General features: G+C 54.2%; 8 protein-coding genes across 8 annotated transcripts; 4 read left to right on the top strand and 4 right to left on the bottom strand.

Moving 5' to 3' along the window:
- Positions 1-682: 682 nt before the first annotated feature.
- nta1 (Protein N-terminal amidase) lies at positions 683-3,770 on the bottom strand (the record flags this gene model as incomplete). Its single annotated transcript, XM_014688541.1, has 3 exons — positions 683-3,086; positions 3,158-3,497; positions 3,635-3,770. The coding sequence occupies 3 exons, from the start codon at positions 3,768-3,770 to the stop codon at positions 683-685; spliced, it is 2,880 nt and encodes a 959-aa protein (XP_014544027.1).
- A 1,414-nt stretch (positions 3,771-5,184) lies between these two features.
- G6M90_00g108190 (uncharacterized protein) lies at positions 5,185-5,805 on the bottom strand (the record flags this gene model as incomplete). Its single annotated transcript, XM_066131745.1, has 3 exons — positions 5,185-5,290; positions 5,372-5,573; positions 5,652-5,805. 3 exons carry the CDS (start codon positions 5,803-5,805, stop codon positions 5,185-5,187), a joined length of 462 nt encoding a protein of 153 aa, XP_065987819.1.
- Positions 5,806-8,102: 2,297 nt separating this feature from the next.
- G6M90_00g108200 (uncharacterized protein) lies at positions 8,103-9,789 on the top strand (the record flags this gene model as incomplete). Its single annotated transcript, XM_014688539.1, has 3 exons — positions 8,103-8,382; positions 8,456-8,713; positions 8,786-9,789. 3 exons carry the CDS (start codon positions 8,103-8,105, stop codon positions 9,787-9,789), a joined length of 1,542 nt encoding a protein of 513 aa, XP_014544025.1.
- Positions 9,790-10,082: 293 nt separating this feature from the next.
- On the bottom strand, positions 10,083-11,302 carry DERL2 (Derlin-2; the record flags this gene model as incomplete). The annotated part of the gene is made up of 3 exons (XM_014688538.2): positions 10,083-10,544; positions 10,921-11,197; positions 11,256-11,302. 3 exons carry the CDS (start codon positions 11,300-11,302, stop codon positions 10,083-10,085), a joined length of 786 nt encoding a protein of 261 aa, XP_014544024.2.
- A 687-nt stretch (positions 11,303-11,989) lies between these two features.
- On the top strand, positions 11,990-12,383 carry G6M90_00g108220 (uncharacterized protein; the record flags this gene model as incomplete). Its single annotated transcript, XM_014688537.1, has 2 exons — positions 11,990-12,159; positions 12,221-12,383. The coding sequence occupies 2 exons, from the start codon at positions 11,990-11,992 to the stop codon at positions 12,381-12,383; spliced, it is 333 nt and encodes a 110-aa protein (XP_014544023.1).
- A 210-nt stretch (positions 12,384-12,593) lies between these two features.
- Positions 12,594-13,790, bottom strand: rfc4 (Replication factor C subunit 4; the record flags this gene model as incomplete). The annotated part of the gene is made up of 3 exons (XM_014688536.1): positions 12,594-13,342; positions 13,408-13,628; positions 13,687-13,790. The coding sequence occupies 3 exons, from the start codon at positions 13,788-13,790 to the stop codon at positions 12,594-12,596; spliced, it is 1,074 nt and encodes a 357-aa protein (XP_014544022.1).
- Positions 13,791-13,979: 189 nt separating this feature from the next.
- FCF1 (rRNA-processing protein FCF1) lies at positions 13,980-14,804 on the top strand (the record flags this gene model as incomplete). The annotated part of the gene is made up of 1 exon (XM_066131746.1): positions 13,980-14,804. One exon carries the CDS (start codon positions 13,980-13,982, stop codon positions 14,802-14,804), a length of 825 nt encoding a protein of 274 aa, XP_065988008.1.
- Positions 14,805-15,234: 430 nt separating this feature from the next.
- On the top strand, positions 15,235-17,907 carry fsa6_0 (Fusarisetin A cluster transcription factor fsa6; the record flags this gene model as incomplete). Its single annotated transcript, XM_014688534.1, has 6 exons — positions 15,235-15,630; positions 15,700-15,904; positions 15,955-15,986; positions 16,054-17,398; positions 17,475-17,638; positions 17,743-17,907. 6 exons carry the CDS (start codon positions 15,235-15,237, stop codon positions 17,905-17,907), a joined length of 2,307 nt encoding a protein of 768 aa, XP_014544020.1.
- Positions 17,908-18,645: the final 738 nt, after the last annotated feature.

Consider the following 18,645-nt stretch of genomic DNA (forward strand, 5'->3'; position numbering starts at 1 on the left):
GGTCCATTCCCCCACCAATTCCCCAACAGCTCATGCATCTTGACACCGGCCCGTCCCCATCATGGGCCTTTGTGAGCTTGGGTGTTTGTACTCCGTACTCCGTACTCAAAGACCTTTTGACGTGACTTGGCTTCATTTCGTGCCGAATTATCCAGCAAGCACCCTGTACGTCCCGAACCACGTAATTCGATGGCTTGACGGGCCGGTCCCGAGTGGGTCCCATGTCCCACGCGTCCATCAGGGTAATCCTTGAGCAGGCGTTCACATTTGCCTTCGCAGCGTACGAAACACACATGCCCTACTCCGTACTGAGCAAGTCAATTATTCCCGAACTCCTCAGCGACAAGACTGCATGGCGATTATTCCATTACAACGTACGGAGTAAGCAAAATATGGTAAAATCACGGTCCTCGGGTCCTCTTCTGCCGTAGCATCACCAGTCAACACCACAAAGACGCCAAAGAACACATCGCATACGCTTACTATCCCCACGACAGCCTGCAAATCTCAAATTCTACAAACTCGTCACGGCCGTTTATTCATCCCAAAACAAAATAAGAATATGTAGATGTTGCCAGGTTTCAACAAAAATATGGACACGAAAGACCACCCAACCAACAAGGACGACCACGCAAACCAACACTCCCTATATCCCATCCGTGGTACAAATGTCGTGTACCCTCTACCAAATTGCGCTCCGCGGCCGATTTATAGACTTGGCAAGCGACCGTTCCACACATCTCAACGACGCCATGAGCTCCAGTGGGTCTATCTTGCCGTCGCTCACAAGGACCATGGCCTTGGGTGTCTTTGGACCCTGCGGTGCTTTGAGGTTAAGTGATTCGGGAACCATCGTCTTCACTACATCAGATGACTTGTGGGCAGTGTCACGAATCCTTGACCTGGTAGCTGCAGAGCTCGATGTCTTTAGAGTTTTGGAATTCTTCCCATCCAGCTTCGGCGACACCTGAGGCTTGGGCGACCGCGTGGCAACCTCCGGTGCGTCCTTCCTGCTCGCTGGTCGTGGTGTATTTTGTGTCGACCGCCTTCCTACTCTCTCTGGCTGGGCGGGAGGGCGAGCCGGCGTAGTAGTTGCTGGCCTATTGTTCCCGGGTTGGTGGCTCTGCTGCCCGGTTCTGGAGCGGGATCGGGAGCCGTGAACGGGACAATTGGGCGCGGTGTACTCTTCGATAAGTGCGAACTGAGATAGGTCTACGGTCTCGGGGTGACGGTTTCGGCTGTTGTTTGCGCTGTTGCGCCGTTCGCGGCTTCCAGGCGTGGCAGCTTGTTGGTCCGTGGCGGGTCTATCCTCGCGCCGACGACCACGGCTTGTTCCTCTGTCGACAAGTTTGGCAGGTGTGTTGGACCTTATTTCGCGCTGCATGAAGGCGTTTCTAGATGGAGGCTGGTCACCAATTCTCCCTTTGGAGCTACTCCTTTGTCTGATACGACCGCTTGAAACGGGCCGTAGAATTGGCGGATCTTGGGGCGCAGGGTTGGACCGCCGCTGTCTACTCGTATTACTCGAGTCTCTCGAGTCCGCAGAATTGGCGGGATCCGGGCTGAGGGCTATTGGTATCGAAGCAGTCATTTTGCGGCGGTCATAGCCATGGTCTTGTAGCATTGGGATTGGTCTCCGGCTCCGGCTCTTGCTCCGGCTCTTGCTCCGACTTCTCGAGACTTGATGTCCAGAGTTAGACTTTGAACGGTCTCGGTTGCCATTGAAGGAGAAGTGTTGTTGCTGAGGTACGTCGGCGAACATGGCCATGTCTTGCCGTCTTTGGCAGACAACTCCAAGCTCGTTCTTGCCTACGACGTCTGACCTTGATCTCTCATGACCACGAGATCGATTTCTGTGCCGAGACTCTAAGGAGTAAGGGTGCATTGGGAGAGACTCTTGTCTCGAGGCATCAGCGAGGTTATTCATTGGCGATATTCGTTCAGGGGCATCGGGACGAATTCGGACCAGCGATGTCTCATGAGGTGATGTGGACCGGTTGATCATGTGGTTGGCAATGCTCGGTGGACGACCCGGCTGGTTGTTCCACACAGAAACATCAGACCTGATGCTATAGCGATTTTCCTGGTTCGCGAGTGCCGAACCTTCCGAGGCGATAAGATCATCCTCTTCATCTGGAAATGCCCATCTTGAATCAGGCACTTCAGCTGGGGAAATCAGCGCAGATGGCCAGCAAACTCGGGACGACTCGAAAGGCGACTCGGACGCCGCCCATGGAGATAGTTCAGCATTGACATTTGACCCATGGAAACTGGCCTCTCCCCCCAGAATTTTGAAAGGCCCACTGCTAGCGTTTGCCGAATATGATGCAGGAGAAGGTCCATTCAGATGTCTCTGGCTGTTGGGGTGATTTGTTGAAACCATGAGCCTGGGCCGGAGCGAATGAGGCGTTGGACTCGGAGCTGTTGGTGTATGAATATCCGAACCCTCTAGACCATGTCTCGCGGCCGGATCTGAGCGAGGTTGACTGAACGAAGTGTTTCTGCTGTACTCGGCAGACAGATTCTTCCCTTGGGTGGCGTCGGATTCGCCTTGGAACCTCTGACGGCCGCTCGAGGGTGGATCTTCAGACTCTTTTCGGCCTTGAGGATGCTGAGAGCGATAGTTCTCGTAGTCCGCACGGTGGTCGTTTTCCTCTGGCTCCCCAGCCTCGACTTCAGGGTCGTTCTCTCCAGGGCGATATACTAATTTGGCATATGGAGCTTCATCAGTATCGACAACAAGCAGCTCTTTGTCGCCGCGGCCGAGGATTCCGTATACTCGAACTTCGCCAGATTCGATGCCGATGACAGCACTGGTGCCAGCATATGTGACTTCCCCCTCCATGCCAGTACGATTCGCAAACACTACTATAACCTCCTCGGTGGACTCTGCTCTTATTATTGGTTCAAGGCGGGAAACCCAATAGAGCAGAGTGTTCATGTCTGGTTCTTGAGGCATACGACTAAACTGGCGGGGATCGTCATTGGTTATCCAAGCCATGGATATCACAACCAGACGAGCTCCGCAGTCTAAAACATGCTGGGCAAACTCGAACTTATCCCACGGTGCCTCAAATTTGTACGGGCTGCGATACACATTAGAACATGCGAGTCTGAAATTTGGCAACAATCTCAATCTGGCCGCGATTACACGTACTTGAGGTCCATGCAAATTCCGATAGCAGTAGGTCCCAGACCATCCAGTCTCTCGCCAAAGAATCCGGCCGGCCCTTCCAGAGCCCATGTTTCGTCCGTGTAGTACAGGTGAGTCTTTCGGTAGTTGGCCACCGTCTCTCCCTCACCGTTGACAATAATGGCTGCATTGTAATACTCCGGGTTTGTCGGCCACTTAAAAGTCGGGTCGACCTTTTCAGGATAGCCAGCGATGACGGTACAGTCGTATTTCAAGGCGGTAGTTCGGGCCCACAAGGAGCTGATGCCAGAAACTGAGGGTTCGAGGAACTGCGATATATCGCCCAAAGACTTGAAGTTGTATCCTACACTGGAGTTAGAAAATTCGACACTGTTTCGCTCCCCGGGTCTTCTTGTCTCTCAGTCAGCGGCCGAGCAGGCCCCAACCAGACGCAGAGTCCAAGTCCGTGCATCACCGAGTCTTCACGCAGGACGGACGTACCCGAAAATGCCAGCTCCGGCAAGACCAGCAGATCAAGAGCCTCGGGATCTACACGACTTAAAATCGCATCCGCCCGGTTGAGATTATTGTCCACATCCCCGACCTGCGGCGCAAACTGAAGACAGGCGATCCTCATCTTGGCCCTTCGACAGCCCAGGCCAGTATGGCTTTCGCGCTGCGCACCTGCTACTCCCGCCTCAGCCTCGATCGCCAGCCGTATCGGCGGACCAGAACGGAGGGCAGCAACCAAATAGGACGCCCGAAAAAGAAAAGGCAAGCGCAACCAACACCCAAAAGAATCTATCACCAAAAGCGGAATGCTGGACCAACGGGAGGATATAATGGTGGTTTGTGCGTCGAGGTGTGGTGACACAAGCCGTCGGTTCCTAGACAGATTTCATCATTCCAGTCGCCCCCAAAGCGTGGCCGCACGCTGCACCGCCCGAGTGACTGGGGCACCGCAGCTCCAGCGAGCAGGACAGGCAGTCATGAGGTCTGGCTGTGAGATTGATTGGGCGGCTCGAGGCTTGCTGCTAAGCAGACTGCCGACACCAAGACCGTAGGTGGCACGACGCCGTGACGCGTGATGGAGTTGGCTGTAGGACAAATGCTGGGTTTGCCCCTCGCGGCGTGCGACCCCAGATTGTGAACTGCGCCATGATTGGCGGCCAGGCGTCCCCCGCCGCGGTGTGAGCCAATCACGATTCTTGATTAAGCGCCAAAGTCAAAGTTTAAGCAGGGGTGCCTCTGGCCATTGGTGGCTTGGCTTTTTGCCGGTCTGGCCATGAAATATTTGAATGCTGTGCTCCGTAGTACTCCGTACTCCGTACACTACGACATATGATTCCAACGAGAAAACGTTCATCGTCTGGCTGTTGTGCGGCCAACATGGGCTGATATCTACACCAAACGACCCCTTGATTGTACGCATTCGCTCCAAGCGCTTTGGTGCCCAAAATTGCCTGGGATGCGATTTCCCGCAAACTCTGGTAATACACAATGCCTGGGCTTTTATTGGCATCCAAGAAATGGGTTACTCAGGCTGCTGTGTCCGCACAAACTGACGGCGGATTACTTTCAAACCTGTTCTAATATGCAGTGACTGCGTCGACACACAATACTCCAACCAGTAGGCGTGTTCCCCTCCTGTCCTACAAGAAACCCTCATGTCACGCATCATCAGATTCATTGGCAAGCCATGAGCCTACAGTCTTCCGGATACACGCCGCCTAAGATGATGAGAGAAAGGAAACCATCTCTTACTTCTAGCTCCCGTGCAACATTGGCAAGGCCACTCCTAGTCACCTCGCGGCTATTTTGCTCCCATCGTGACCATGATGTCGCACAGGGCGCAGTCCATTATTTTTCCCCTCGTGCCGTATAACCGAAATACAATAAAGCAAGCGCAAAATATTGCGCCTCGTCCAACACCAGAATTCTCGGACTTGCGTCGAAAATGCCCCGGTTGGCGGCAGCCCAGGCAAGAACAATGCAGAGACTTGACCGAGATGCTCCAGACAAGCAAAGCCATGTCCATCCCGGTGCAGAACTCACATCGGCGGCATCTCCGCGGTGTTGTTTGGGCCCGCGTCTTCGAGGTGCTCCTTTGCATTGACTCCTCGCCATCCGAACCAGCACCGACGGGTTCTTCCGGGGCTAAGGAGTTTTTCGTTGCCAACAGGTCAGTATGTGATCCGTGGGATGTTGCTTCTCTGTGGGCGATTTGTGGTGGCTTACTTGACAATGGTCATGATGCCTGCGTCGTCATCCCTCGCGTAACCCCAGGACATGGTGAAGCTGCTGCCCACGCACCTCTGGTCGGAGAAAGAGGCATGTCTCGCGTCCCCGTTGACGTGAACCAGCATGTAGCAGTACATGGGGTCGAGGTTGGGGCTGCTGATGTCGAATCTCATCCAGATCTCCCCGTCGCTTGGGATACCTAATGGTGGCCGAACCGTTAGAGACGAACCGGCCGGAGGCTACGGAGGAGGAGAGGGGGGTTGTGTATAGAACTTGCGTCTGGTGACGTTTGTTAACTCCCAGCTTGGGGCTTCATAGAGGGCCTTGTCATTGCCGCGCTTGTCGTGTGATTCGCCGGATGCAGCGTGAATACTCTGCGCGACGGTCCAGATACACAACAGCGAAGTGTACTTGATAGTGAGCATCGTCATGGCCAGAGAGTTTTGCTGACAGGCGGACTCAATTTTTACGTAAAAAGATACTGGTCTGCTAGCTTCTTATAATCTCAGCTTCGAGGCAGTCCAAATCTTGAGACTCTTTTAACATGTAAACTTGAAATTGCTTCCAGTGACACGAGCAAGTTCAATCATGGCACAATGGCATCGTGGTTAGTCTCAGCTCATCTCCCAACTGGTGTCTGATACCGTCTCCCTGGAAGCACCCGTACAAGCCGTGCTGTGTTTGTCAATCACAAGAAAAGGCTCTCTGCACGATTAGAGCGGAAACCCAGCCACAGAATCTCTGCTCTCGAGTGCCACCGTTCCGGTTTTTTGGTTGTTCATCCACAGACCATGATCTACGAAGTAGTAATACAAGGGCCTGTTCTCCGTACACTCGGTCAAGTGACGGCACATGTCTCTCCAGATCGAAACCCATGTCTCAGCCTGCAAGGGTCCGGTAGTGACAACTGCAGTCCATCATCCCAGCCTACGGAGTACTCCGTACGGGTTGCCAAAATCCCCCGCCTACGTCGAGGTTGAAGTGGACAAATACCTCTGTGAACGCATCTGCGATGTTCCTACCCGGTCACCTCCACCTCCCGGGTTATACGCGGCGTGGTGGTGAACCGCCCCGGGCACGACTCAAGATATGCACCCGAGAGGAACAAGAAATGGATCCATATTACTAGTATGTAGTATTTGAATAACCGCGTTGGCGGTTATCGTCGATGCCACATCAGTAGCGCCGCCGGGGCTGGGATCGGACGAGGCGATTGCCAAGCCGCCCGCGCCATCTCGAGATGCTACATCCCTGCATCTTGACTTTTCGAGAGATCTACTCCGTACTCCGTACTATGGTTCCTCCTTTGTGTTCCCCTCCTGGAGTGAAAAATGTATCAAATTTAGTACAGCACCAGGGCGAGCGTTTTGGCTTGTGTAGTGGTGCCAAGGGTCAAGAGAGGGATAGAGCATGTATGATAGCATATGATGACAGGCAAAGCTCGAGTCGTCATTAGGCCCTCACCGGGAAGTGGCCTGCAGAGCTCAACGGTTGTTTGACGCAATGTCAGGGCTCAAGAGGGTGTGTCTGGTGTGTGTGCATGCCCACCCGGCTCGTCCTCCGTAACGTAAAACATGAGAGCTCGCATCGGTTTGCGAACTCATCGCACGGCGGAGCCGCAAGATGGTGACAGTACTCCGTACTACGCCGTAGACGCCGAAGACAGTCGTCGTACCAGTTTTCCTGGTCTCGGGGCTCCCCGTACGCCTGTATCAGATGCTTGAAGCAAAACCACACGTCTCGCTTGTCACGAACTGGTCCAGAGATACGGACAAAGAGCAAAGGGTCACTCACACATGGAGTCCCCCCAGACTAAACGCACCCTCTCGCCGCGCACGCCGTCTCAAACGCACCTCGAGTGTCCAAATGTCAACTGTCCAAAGGCTCCCGCCTCCCCCACCGCCTCGCAGACGAGCCAGCAAGCCAATGCGGTCGTCCGTCAAGGCAGAAGCCGTGAGTGGCAGGTCGGGAAGACGGGTGGTCATCAGCGCTGTGATTGGTTCGGCCCGCAGGGGTCTGGGTTGCGGAGGCGTCTAGCGGCCTGTGCAGCGCCATCTCACTGGCTGCTCGTCCTCCACACTTGATCAATTGATCTCTTTGGCACTTCAATGTTGACTTGACATTTCAACCACCGCCCATGCAACTCATGCAGCCATCCCGCCATGTCACCAACAGCCAAAGCATTGAATGCTGTTGGTTCAGGGCGATATTCCGCATGCCTTGACTGGCCCAAACGTGGTAGTACAGCACCTGCGCACGGCTCGGAGATGGCAAGGGACGTCTGGAACGTCCAACAGAAGATGTGCAGACTCTCTCGAGTCTCGACAACCGAGCTGCTCTGTTGCCCCCGGCAGAGCCAGCAAGCCACCACCATCAACCATGCGCAATCGAATGCATTTCGCCCGTCTCTGGTCCCCACCGCCCCCGGAGACTGAATCACAGTTACACAGGGCCAAAGGTGTTCTTTCATATAATATTCTGTGCTTGGGGCTGTTCGGCTAGCTAGCTTGCATCTTGGCTCGAGATTTCGATCCTCCCTCCCGGCCGCCGCATCTTGCTCCTCGCCAGTTTATATACCGTCTGAGGGCTTTCCTGCCCCTCTGTGTGCAACCGAGAACAGAGTGCCAGCTTGGCAACCCTCAGGCCATGTAACGAGCATCAGTTTACCCAGTCACCCATCAAGCAGCCCTCCCGTCTCGCCCTTCCGGGGCCTGGACGCCGCAACACCATGGAGCTTCCAGCCGTCACTCTTCTCCTCCTAGCCATAGCCGGCCTCACCACCGCTCTGGAAGTCACCCCGGGATCACGGTGTGCAGTAGAATGCCTCGACTCGCCTGGTGGAAACGACTTCAGTGCCTCGGACTCGACCACGACGGTGGACGACATCAGCTGCAAAGACCTGGACTACTCGACCACCGATGCCGGCATCAAGTTCAGAAAGTGCCTGGACTGCTTGCAACATAGCAAGAAGGTTGACAAGACCGAGTCGGACCTGAAATGGTACATATGTACGGCTCAAGACTCTGGGACCCCGTGCGCCTGGCGTATGTATGTCGTCAAAGACTGACAGACAAGTGGCAGATAATCTACGATATACCCTCACCACATGCATGTACGCCGCGCCCAAGGCCGTGAAAAACGGCACCGTGGCAGCTCAATGCAATGTAGACAAGGCCTGCATGGCCATGAAGGAGCCGTTGATAGAGCCAGGTTTCAACGCCAACCCAAACACCACCTGGGATTACTGCACCGCCAACAACGGTGCCTTCATGGGGCCGAACCTCTCGCCATGTATAAGTTGTCTCCAAGCAACCGAGGGGGAAGCCTATCTCTCCAACTGTAAGACAAGAAAAATAATCCCCGTCAAGCCCATCTCCCCTCATAAATATCAAAACTCTAACGCCCCTACAGTCCTGGCTGCGCTCGAGGCCGGTTGCAAACAAGCTCCAGAAGACGGCGCGGTCCTCTCTCTCAGCGGAAGCGTCTTCACCACCTCCCCCATCAACACGACGGACCCCTCTGCCAACGACCAAGCGAATCAGTCCAGCGGCAGCCTCTCGCCCAGCGCCATCGCCGGCATCGCCATAGGCGTGTTCCTCATATTCCTCCTGGCCGCTGCCCTCCTCGTAGTCCACTTCCGCCGCGAACGGTCCTGGAACGAATGGGAACAGTCCTGCTACTACTCCAACTTCCCCCCGCCAGCCGCGTACACAGAACAGCCCATGTCGCAAGCTTACCGTCGCTACTACACCGGCAACGCCTTCAGCGAAAAGGCGCACCCAGCACAGCCCAACTCCAGCGGCGAATACTACGACCGTGTCGAGGCAGAACTAGCCGCCGCCGCAAGGCAAAACAAGCAAGCCAACTCGGCACCGCATAGCCACGTCTCATCCAGCCCGACCATCCATAACCAGGACGAGACCCTACCCGCGAGCAGCGTGTGCCGGTCCCGCTCCTTCGGCCACGTCAGTCGAGCGCGAACACCCTCGCCGCCGGCGGAAACTCACACCCACCGCCGCTCAAACACGCCAGACTCGTTTGCCGTCCAGGCCTATCTAAACGCCGCCGAGGATTCCGCCCGGCTGGCCGCTCGAAAATCCATCCATCCCACCAGCTACGCCCCAGAGCCGCAAAGCAAGAGAACTCCAGCCATTTCTACCCCTTATCTGCCGTATATGCCCAAGCTTCGAATACCCAAGATATTTATCAACAGAGAGGGACCCAGGGATGTGCGTCAAATGCAAATCTCGCCGCCATTGATGACGCACGACCCCAGGTTTCACGATATACCCATGTCTGGACCGGTGGCCATGTCGAGAGATCGACCGCCGCCCCCGTTGGCCAGTGTTGCCAGGCAGGATGGCTATATCGAAGTTCCTTTGAGAAGTGGGAAAAGCACTCTGTACGGCTACTGAATCGCGTCAGTAGTTGTAGTAATGGTGTGCTATTATACTCTCAGCGCAGCAAGAGCCATTGCGCCACTTTTTGCGTAGAGATGCATATAGGGTGGTTTTCTGAAAGATTATTCCGGTTATCCTGGTGTTCAAGGTTTTTTTTCGGGATATGCTTCCTCACTATCATTTAATTGGCCTTGGGTAGGGACTTGGAGTTGTGGTGCCATAACGCCGGGACAATATAGCGATTATTTCATATCATGAATCAATTCTTCTCTTTATACATTACTTAAACCTATTACAGTACCAACCATCTACCCCAGTCGCTGCCCTGGACCACGCGTTCGCCAAGAGTCGGGCAACGGTCCACTTGAAGTATTGGCGCCAGTGCCTCCGCCAAGAGTCCTGCCAGCAGGTCGGGCAGTACCTCCAACGCCCGTCTGAAATAACGACTCGGTCGACTGCACAATCCTGGAGAGGATGGCAGGTGTGGGAATGAGGTTTCTCCCACCGCCGTACTGCGGCCACGTCCTTGACAGAAAGTCAAAGAGATGACCGGCAAACAGGCCATGAAACTGGAGTATCATGTTCTGAACGCCGCCAGGGAACAGGAGGTTGATGGCAAGCATGGCATACGGCATCATCTGGGCGGGCATGGTAACAAACATGTAGCTGACCTTGGCTCCGCGCTGGTCCTGCGTCACAGTGTAGCTTAGAGCCAGAATAAGAGCCGGCAGGAACATCATGAACCCGAAGCCGACAAAGTGATTTGCTACCTGAAGCTGGGAGTCAGCTTCAATTCTTTCTCTTCTACGGCAGGTACGAAGACAGAAACAGATCAAGGTGTAAAAAGACTATGGGACAAGGTAATAAAATGTAGGGAGCAATAAAACCACCCGAGTGAATTTGGGGATCACACGAGCCATCCATAAGACATCCCACCATGCCTACACCGCAGAACAGTCCTGCGAATAATGGACTGAACCGAAGGGCAGGGGTTCTCTTCCTCATTTCCAGGAACCGTGATAGTAGTAGAGGCACGACACTATCCGGGCAGATATAAGAGGGGTTTTGCGTTTGCAGGCTCGACTCTTCAAAACAGGTGCACCAAGGGCGGAAATCAAGTGGCAAAACTTGGGCATGAGAGCTTACCAAAATCGTCCCACAGACGAATACAAGGTACCAAATCAGGTCTTCCTTTCGTGGGAACCGAGGATTGCCAACCTCCATTTGGCTGAGGTACGAATACAAGAAGTAGGTGTCAAAGACAAGGCCTAAGCCCGAGCCCGTGATTAAAAAGGACGTCGCGAAACGCCATATCTGGGGCGGGAATCTAAGTATGAAAAACGGGTGGTAGATGAAGTACTTGGACGGCAGCATGCCCAGCACGATGCCGAGGGACATGACGAATGCACAGGTTGCAATGTTTCTGCGGCGCGGCCACGTCAGCACGGTCAAGGCATTTTTTTCGGCTTTTTGGTTCTTACCTGGACATTGGCGGTAGCCGCCAGTAATTCTCCAGTGCAATATCCATGGTGGGCACAGAGTATGGGATCAGTAACGGCAAGCCTGGTAGCAGTGTGCGCTTCCGTCGCAGAAAAGGTGTAGCAAGATAGGAGGAAATCACAGATGCAAGAAACGCAGCGACAAAATCAAAAATCAGACTTTGGTGCAGATGAACGCTTCATGCAAAGGGGGCTAGGCAGCAAGCACCAGCGTGGTCATTACGAGTTGGTATCGTGTCATCATCTTCCAGAAGATGGAAGAATGACGAGAGACAGAAGTCGAAATTTGTTGCCAGCTTGCAAAGATATTCGGCGGGCGCAGATGGAGCCAAGCAGCCTCCACTATGCCAGTAGACGGTGTTTCGGTGCATCTAGCGGGGCGTAGTGGGGACTTTGGCCTCAGCACGGCCGCACGGCACCAAGTTTGATTGAGCACACGATCATTGACCATCGCAGTCACCATCTCTGCATACCGATAGCCGGCTACCCTAGGCTGGCCGACAGAACGCAGCCGTCGTTTCCGAATGAGCTCATTCATCCGTACGCACCCCACAACTGCTCTTATTTAAAAACATCATACGATTCTTCTTCATTGGCCAATGTAAAATACTTTGATTGTAATATTTCATGCGTGCTTGCGACCTAGTCTGGAGAAGCAGATTAGCAAACTGCAATTGAGCCCGAGCCGCTGACGTAGTTGGCTCTCAACTACAACCATGAAAACCCACGATCCGTTGAAAACAGAAGAGGCCAACGACGCCGCATGGGAGGCGGGAAAAGGCGCTCTCATGGGCGCAGCGAAATGGGGAGCAGGAGCAGCTGTTCTCGGGGCCATTGGCTACGTATGGTCACCTATTTACCGCGGAACAACGGTCCAGTTCAAAGTGTGAGGGCATTGACACCTACCCATTACGACCCTTTGGTTCAGAACTCACACTAGCCTGCAGGTACCTCCAAATGTCAGGCATGGTGCTAGGAGGCATGATTGAAGCCGATTGGCGCCTAAGACAATACGAATACCAGATGCGCATGCAAAGGAGATGGATGAGGGAAAAGGCCAAGTGGGAGCGGTACGAGGAGGAATTTGGAAAGAATGAGGGCGAGAAATGATTGAGGTTTGGATTTGGATTTACCACGCGAAAATTATGCTGCAGCATGTTGCATTGTACTTTATTTCATCAACAGCAAATGTCAGAGAGGCATCTTGGCCAAATACCCTATCGAATAGATGTTTTCCGAGGCCACCCGTCATGTACCTCAACTAATAGAAACCGATCCAACTCCAACGCCTACTCATGCACCCTCCGAAAATTCACTCGTTCATTTTGCAGCTACTTGAAACTTCTTTGGATCCATATTAATCTTGGACAGCCGCGCAACGCAGCCACTCAGTTGCAGCAACGTTTGGACGCCTTCCAGAATTTTCATGTGGGTGAAGCCAATCTCCTTGATAAACTCCAGCTTTGAATGCTCGCTTAGCGTTGGAATCGTCTTGGTCACCTTGAACATGGTGCTGATGATATCGTGACTGGAGTATCCCAGATTCCACAGCTCCCTCAAAGTATCCAGCGCAGAATCTACGTTACCCTCGTAGCACGCCTTCAGCATAGCCTGTACCTTGATGGGATGAGGCGAGTCGACGACCTTGAACACATTGTCTCCAGAGACGAAGCCAAAACCAGCAAAGGTTGATTGCAAGTTATTGATTGCCTGTCGCATATCCCCTTCTGCGCTGAACACAAGGGCAGCAAGACCGTCGTCGCTATATTCAACCTTTTCGGCTTCAATAATTTGCATTAATCTTTTGACAACCTGGGCGTCGGACAGCTTTGCATATCGGAGGATGGCACATCGCGACTGCAGCGGCTCAATAATCTTGTTGGACTGGTTGCATGCAAAGGCGAATCGGGTCGTGTTGGAGTAGATCTCCATGGTTCGGCGAAGAGCTTGTTGCGCGCCCGATGTCATGCTGTCTGCTTCATCGAGAATGACGAGCTTATGTCTGCCGGGGGGTAATGTAACCTTCTTTTGCGCAAAGCCCTTGATTCGATTGCGTACGACATCAATGCCTTGACACAGCGGTGAGCATTGAAAAAAAATTCTCTCCATCTCTCTCAGATATTTGTCCACATACCTCTCTCGTCACTTGCATTCAGCTCCAGGACAGCCTCCTTATATGACTCTCCCAGTAGCTGTCTAGCCAGACACAGCACACTTGTTGTCTTTCCGATACCCGGCATTCCTGAAATAATGACATGGGGCATATTTCCCTCCCTAGCTATAATTTTCAGCCGCTCGATCGTCTCTGTGTTGCCCACCACATCGTCCAGGAAGACGGGACGGTACTTTTCCACCCTTCAAACAGCATGTTAGTTAGCGGCGCCAGTTTTGAGGGGGAGGAGGACAAGAGTACCATGGCAATTCGTAATTCGGAGATGCATTCGAAGACGAGGCCAGGGCTGCCTTTGACGCAGCGGTCGAGGATTCGCCCCTTTCCTCGGTTTTGGTGGCGGGCATGGCGACGGCGATGATGGATGTGAAGGTTGGAACTTGGAACGATCAATTTACGCGACCTGGAGACGCGTCTTTGGTGGTGTATCGGGCTTCTGGCTCGTGGGGCTTGACGAGGTGCAAGTGGTCCGTGCGTGGTTTGCCCGCTCCACCGCCTTTGGACTGAGGCGGCAAATCCAACCATCAGCCAAAGCAATGTTGAACTTTTTCCCAGCAGACCATATTCTGCCATACAACAACCAAAAAAAGGCCGAATCAGACAGCGCAACTCGTCGCAAAGACCCGAATTTGGGTTTAAACGTGCCAGAAACACCGGAGGATACGCATCAGGACGAGAAGAGCGCATTTCACAGCCGCCACCATGGGTGTCGCGAAGAAAACCAGAAAATTCGGCCAGGTCAGTCCTTATCGATAACCAAAATACCATCCAGAACCGAGCCTCCTAACGTTTCGCCAAATGTCCAGGTCAAGCGAGTAATAGGCCTGCGCGACGCACGCCTCAAAACAAACCAGAAAAAAGACGAAGAAGCCAAAGCCAAAGAGAAGAAGACCATCAATGGCGAATTGATCCGAGAAGCACCCCAGATGCCCAGCAACATGTTCTTCCAGCACAACACAGCGCTCGTGCCTCCCTACAACGTCCTCGTCGACACCAACTTTCTCAGCCACACGGTGCAGCGAAAGCTGTCATTATTAGAGTCCATGATGGACTGCCTGTACGCCAAGTGCAACCCGATCATAACGTCGTGTGTCATGGCGGAATTGGAGAAGCTGGGCCCAAAGTACCGCCTGGCGCTGCGGGTTGCGAGGGATGAGCGGTGGCAGCGACTGGAGTGCGACCACAAGGGCACATATGCAGACGACTGTCTGGTGGACAGGGTGACCAAGGATAGGATATACATCGTGGGCACCAACGACAAGCTTTTGAAACGGCGCATCCGTCGAATTGCAGGGGTGCCGTTGATGAGCGTGGCGAGGGGCAAGTATGTGATTGAGAGGCTGCCGGGGGCGCCTGAGTAATTTCTTGTAGCATAATGACAATTTCGTGATGATCAAGGGCGTCTTGTAGCGTTTCTGGCGGTGTTCTGCGTGCCCTTGTTTCTTTCCCACGGCGAGTCGGGGAGGGTGCAGCGGCGGTGGGCTGGAGTTTAGCTGTTAAACCCGATCGAGGCAAGTGGACTGAAGTGCCGAAAGGGTACAGGCGATGCAACCGTGGCAGACACTGCGGCAGTCCTCGCAGCAAGGCTGCATCACATCTCATTCTCATTTCATCGTACATACATCCCGAAACCCACAACTCTCGGCCAAACACTACAGCGGGAGGCAGAGAGTATTTGACCAGATCAGGTACCCGGCTGTCGCGCTCTATACTAGTATATCGGTGTACACACTTTTCGGCGGCAGACTGTATTTCCCCCCTTCACACACCCGCGCATGAGATAGCAGCCTCATGCTCCGAGACTGCAGCCCCAGCGAGCCCTCCCCCGGCGACAAACAAGTCCAGAAGCGCACGCGGATCCTCCTCTCCTGCGCGCCCTGCCGCAACTCCAAGCTCAAATGTGACCGCCAGCAACCATGCTCGCAGTGCGAGAAGAAGGGCCGCATCGACCAGTGCGTCTACGCCCCCAGGCCCGTCAAGAAGAAGCCCCCGGCCAAGAACATGACCTCGCGCCTCAAGCGCCTCGAGAGCCTGGTGCGGGAGATGATGGAGAACGAAGGAGATGCGAAGCTGCCGGGGAGAAGCAGCGAGGGGAGCGCCGTGCCCTCGTTGCAGGGCCATGTGGTCAAGGGGGAGCATGGGACGACCTACGTCGGGGCCACGCACTGCATGGCTATGCTCGAGGACGTAAGTTTGCAATCACACAGGGCTCGTGCCGCGGTATATATAGACGAGATGCTAATCGGCGTTCTGTAGATTGAGGACTTGAAAATGTACTTTGATGATACGGGGGCCCACGAGGAAGGGATCTTGTCGACGGATGATCTGGATGCGCCTGAAATGCTGTTGTGCCCAACGATTCCGCCGACGAACAGAGACGAACTCATCGCACAGCTGCCGGATAGGCATATTGCAGATCGGTTGATTAAGAGATACTTTGCATCCATGAGTCCTTCTCAACGTGAGCCACCTCGTGCCAAACCCCGTGAACACTTTCTCACGCAAGAGCAGATATTATTCATCGACCTACATTTACAAAAATGGTAAAACTACTCACCCTCCTTTCTCATAAACGGCCATCTGCCATCTCATACTAACATCCCCCCCCAGTATGCCCGGTTCTGGCAAGACTCCAACGACGTAACCCTCCATTGGCTCGCCCAGCTCTTCATGATGCTCGCGCTGGGCATCTTCTTCAACAGCTTCGCCGCCCCCCACGAACTCTCAGCCGACTCGCCCGTCCCCATCTTGGACCGCATCAAGCACTACCGCTCCTGCGCCGGCTGGGCCCTCATCTGGGGCAAGTACACGCAGCCCACGTCCACGACGCTGCCCGCGTTCCTGCTCTACGTCGAATCCCACTTCATGTTCAACCGCGCGGCCCAGATGAACTGCTACGTCCTCTCGGGCGTATGCATCCGGCTCCTGCTCAAGATGGGCCTCCACCGCGACCCGTCCAAGCTGGCCAACATATCCCCCTACGAAGGCGAGATGCGGCGGAGGTTATGGAACATGGCGGTGCAGATCGAGCTCATTGTCTCCTTCCATATGGGCCTGCCGAGCATGCTGCAGGGCATCGAGGCGGACACGCGCCCCCCGTCCAACCTCCAAGACGAGGACTTTGACGAAGATTCCACATCCCTACCCCCGGCGAGACCAGCCACCGAGTACACACACGTGACGTACACCATCAACAAGACCAAAATCATCAGAGTCTTTGGCCAAATCGCCAACCAGGCGCACTCGCTCTCACCCCCCGAGTACACCGACGTCCTGCGGCTCGACGCCGTTCTGCAGGACACATGGGGCGCTCTCCCGGGCTTCATGCGCGTCCGTCCCCTAGACGAGTGCGTGGGCGACGCGCCCGTCCTCTTGACCCAGCGCTTTGGCCTGGCCGCACTCTACAACAAGTGCCGCTGCGTCCTACACAGGCGGTATCTCGCCGAACCCGTTCCCGACAAGGACCACAACTATTCTCGCCAGCAGGGCATCGACGCGGCGCTGTCGCTGCTCCAAAATCAGTACCTCATATGGAGGCACTCGAAGCCGGGCAACGTGCTCAGCTCCACGTCGTGGTTCCTGTCGTCCCTGGCCGTACACGACTACTTGCTAGCGGCCATGATTGTGTATCTGCTGATAAAGAACGAGAATTATCCCGATGGAGAAGGGTTCGACTTTGACGGCAAGAAGCCCAGCAAGGAGGAGCTCAAAGGCATGCTGAAGCGGTCCTATATGATTTGGACAGAGGTATCCGAGAACGTGGCTGAGTTGAGGAAGACGGCGGACGCGCTGGCCGCCATGTTGAGTAAACTAGGGGATCCGGTGGACAAGGAAGTGAGGATACCAACACGAGGTTCGGAATACCCGTCCTCGGGGTCGGTTGGGTGGTCATCATCAGCGGAGAAGAGTACTTCTACTGGCGAGCCGGATTTGCTCTCTAGTATCTGGATTGAAGGTACGAAGGCACCTGTCTATTTTCCACGGCCGGGAGAAAGACACAGGGGCGGTGTGCTGACTTTTTTTGATAACAGGAGCGAACTCATCTTCAGGGCTAACACCATTCCCCATGGCCCAACCTACGACCAATGCTACTCCAGCAATGGACTTTCCCCTGCCCGCCGCGTCGGAGGCCATTCTTGGGAGTAACCTAGGCTTTGATCCGTCGTGGATGGGGCCAGCAGATAATATGGACTGGGTAAGTTGTCCCCGAATCTGGACCTTTACAAAAAAATCCCCCCCCTACGCCACAAAGAAAGAGATCATATCAGGTTGGAACACTGGGCTAATCTTGGTCACCAGCGTTTTCTTGACGTCTCCCTGGCACACAGCCATACCGCCGGCACTAATTCCGCGTCTGGAGCGTCATGGGTCGAGAAACTGCCCCTGGATGAACTGGACGTGCTGGATCCCGGGCTATGGGGCCGGCCATCTGGGGAAGCACACAGACACTTCCCGTCTAGATAGCAGTGCTGGGTTGCGAACGCGATAGCACTCAACGGCCATCTATGGCATAATATTTGATCTGTCCATGCCCCGTATATTCCATTCCACTCTTCAATTGTGAAATATGACATGTGCTGGGAACCGTGATACGTGATACAATGTATCACACGTAATTCGTCATCTGCTGTATGAACTTGCCTAGCCTAGCTCCTGTTGGCGGCGGTCGCCTCAGGTCTAACCAACGCCCCCTCAGGATCGGCCCGCAAAACACAATTGATGGTCAACCACCAAAGCTTGTTGAGGAAGGAAAGGCGTCCGATGGCCGCAGAGAAGAGAAAAAAAAACACACAATGCTTTTCTAATTGCCGGTGCTCGAGCTGCCCCGGACCAATACGTCTACTACTTGCTAGGCCGTGCTGCGAGAAGTACTACCGTAACATAAGCCCACTGGTCAATAACGTGATCCGAAAGTGTGATTCGTGACTGGCCAGAGATAAGCAGCATCCTACGACTTGGCCATGGCTTGGACCGGGAAAAGAACCCGGAAGGCTGGGACTAGACGTGATTCCCAAGTGCCAACACATTATTGTTTCTCGGTGACAAAGATCGGAATACTACTAGCACGACTGTTGACCTCGTTGGTGTCGTACATGTCTTCGTCCGTGCTGTATAAGCTGAGATGTGTCGTACACAACCAAGGCGCCTGGGCAGTCTGCTTGGTCGTCTGCATTCCCCGCATATCCAAAATTGGTGAGAACT

This window comes from Metarhizium brunneum, chromosome 7 (assembly GCF_013426205.1).
Source record: "Metarhizium brunneum chromosome 7, complete sequence".
In the NCBI taxonomy this organism is placed as follows: domain Eukaryota; kingdom Fungi; phylum Ascomycota; class Sordariomycetes; order Hypocreales; family Clavicipitaceae; genus Metarhizium; species Metarhizium brunneum.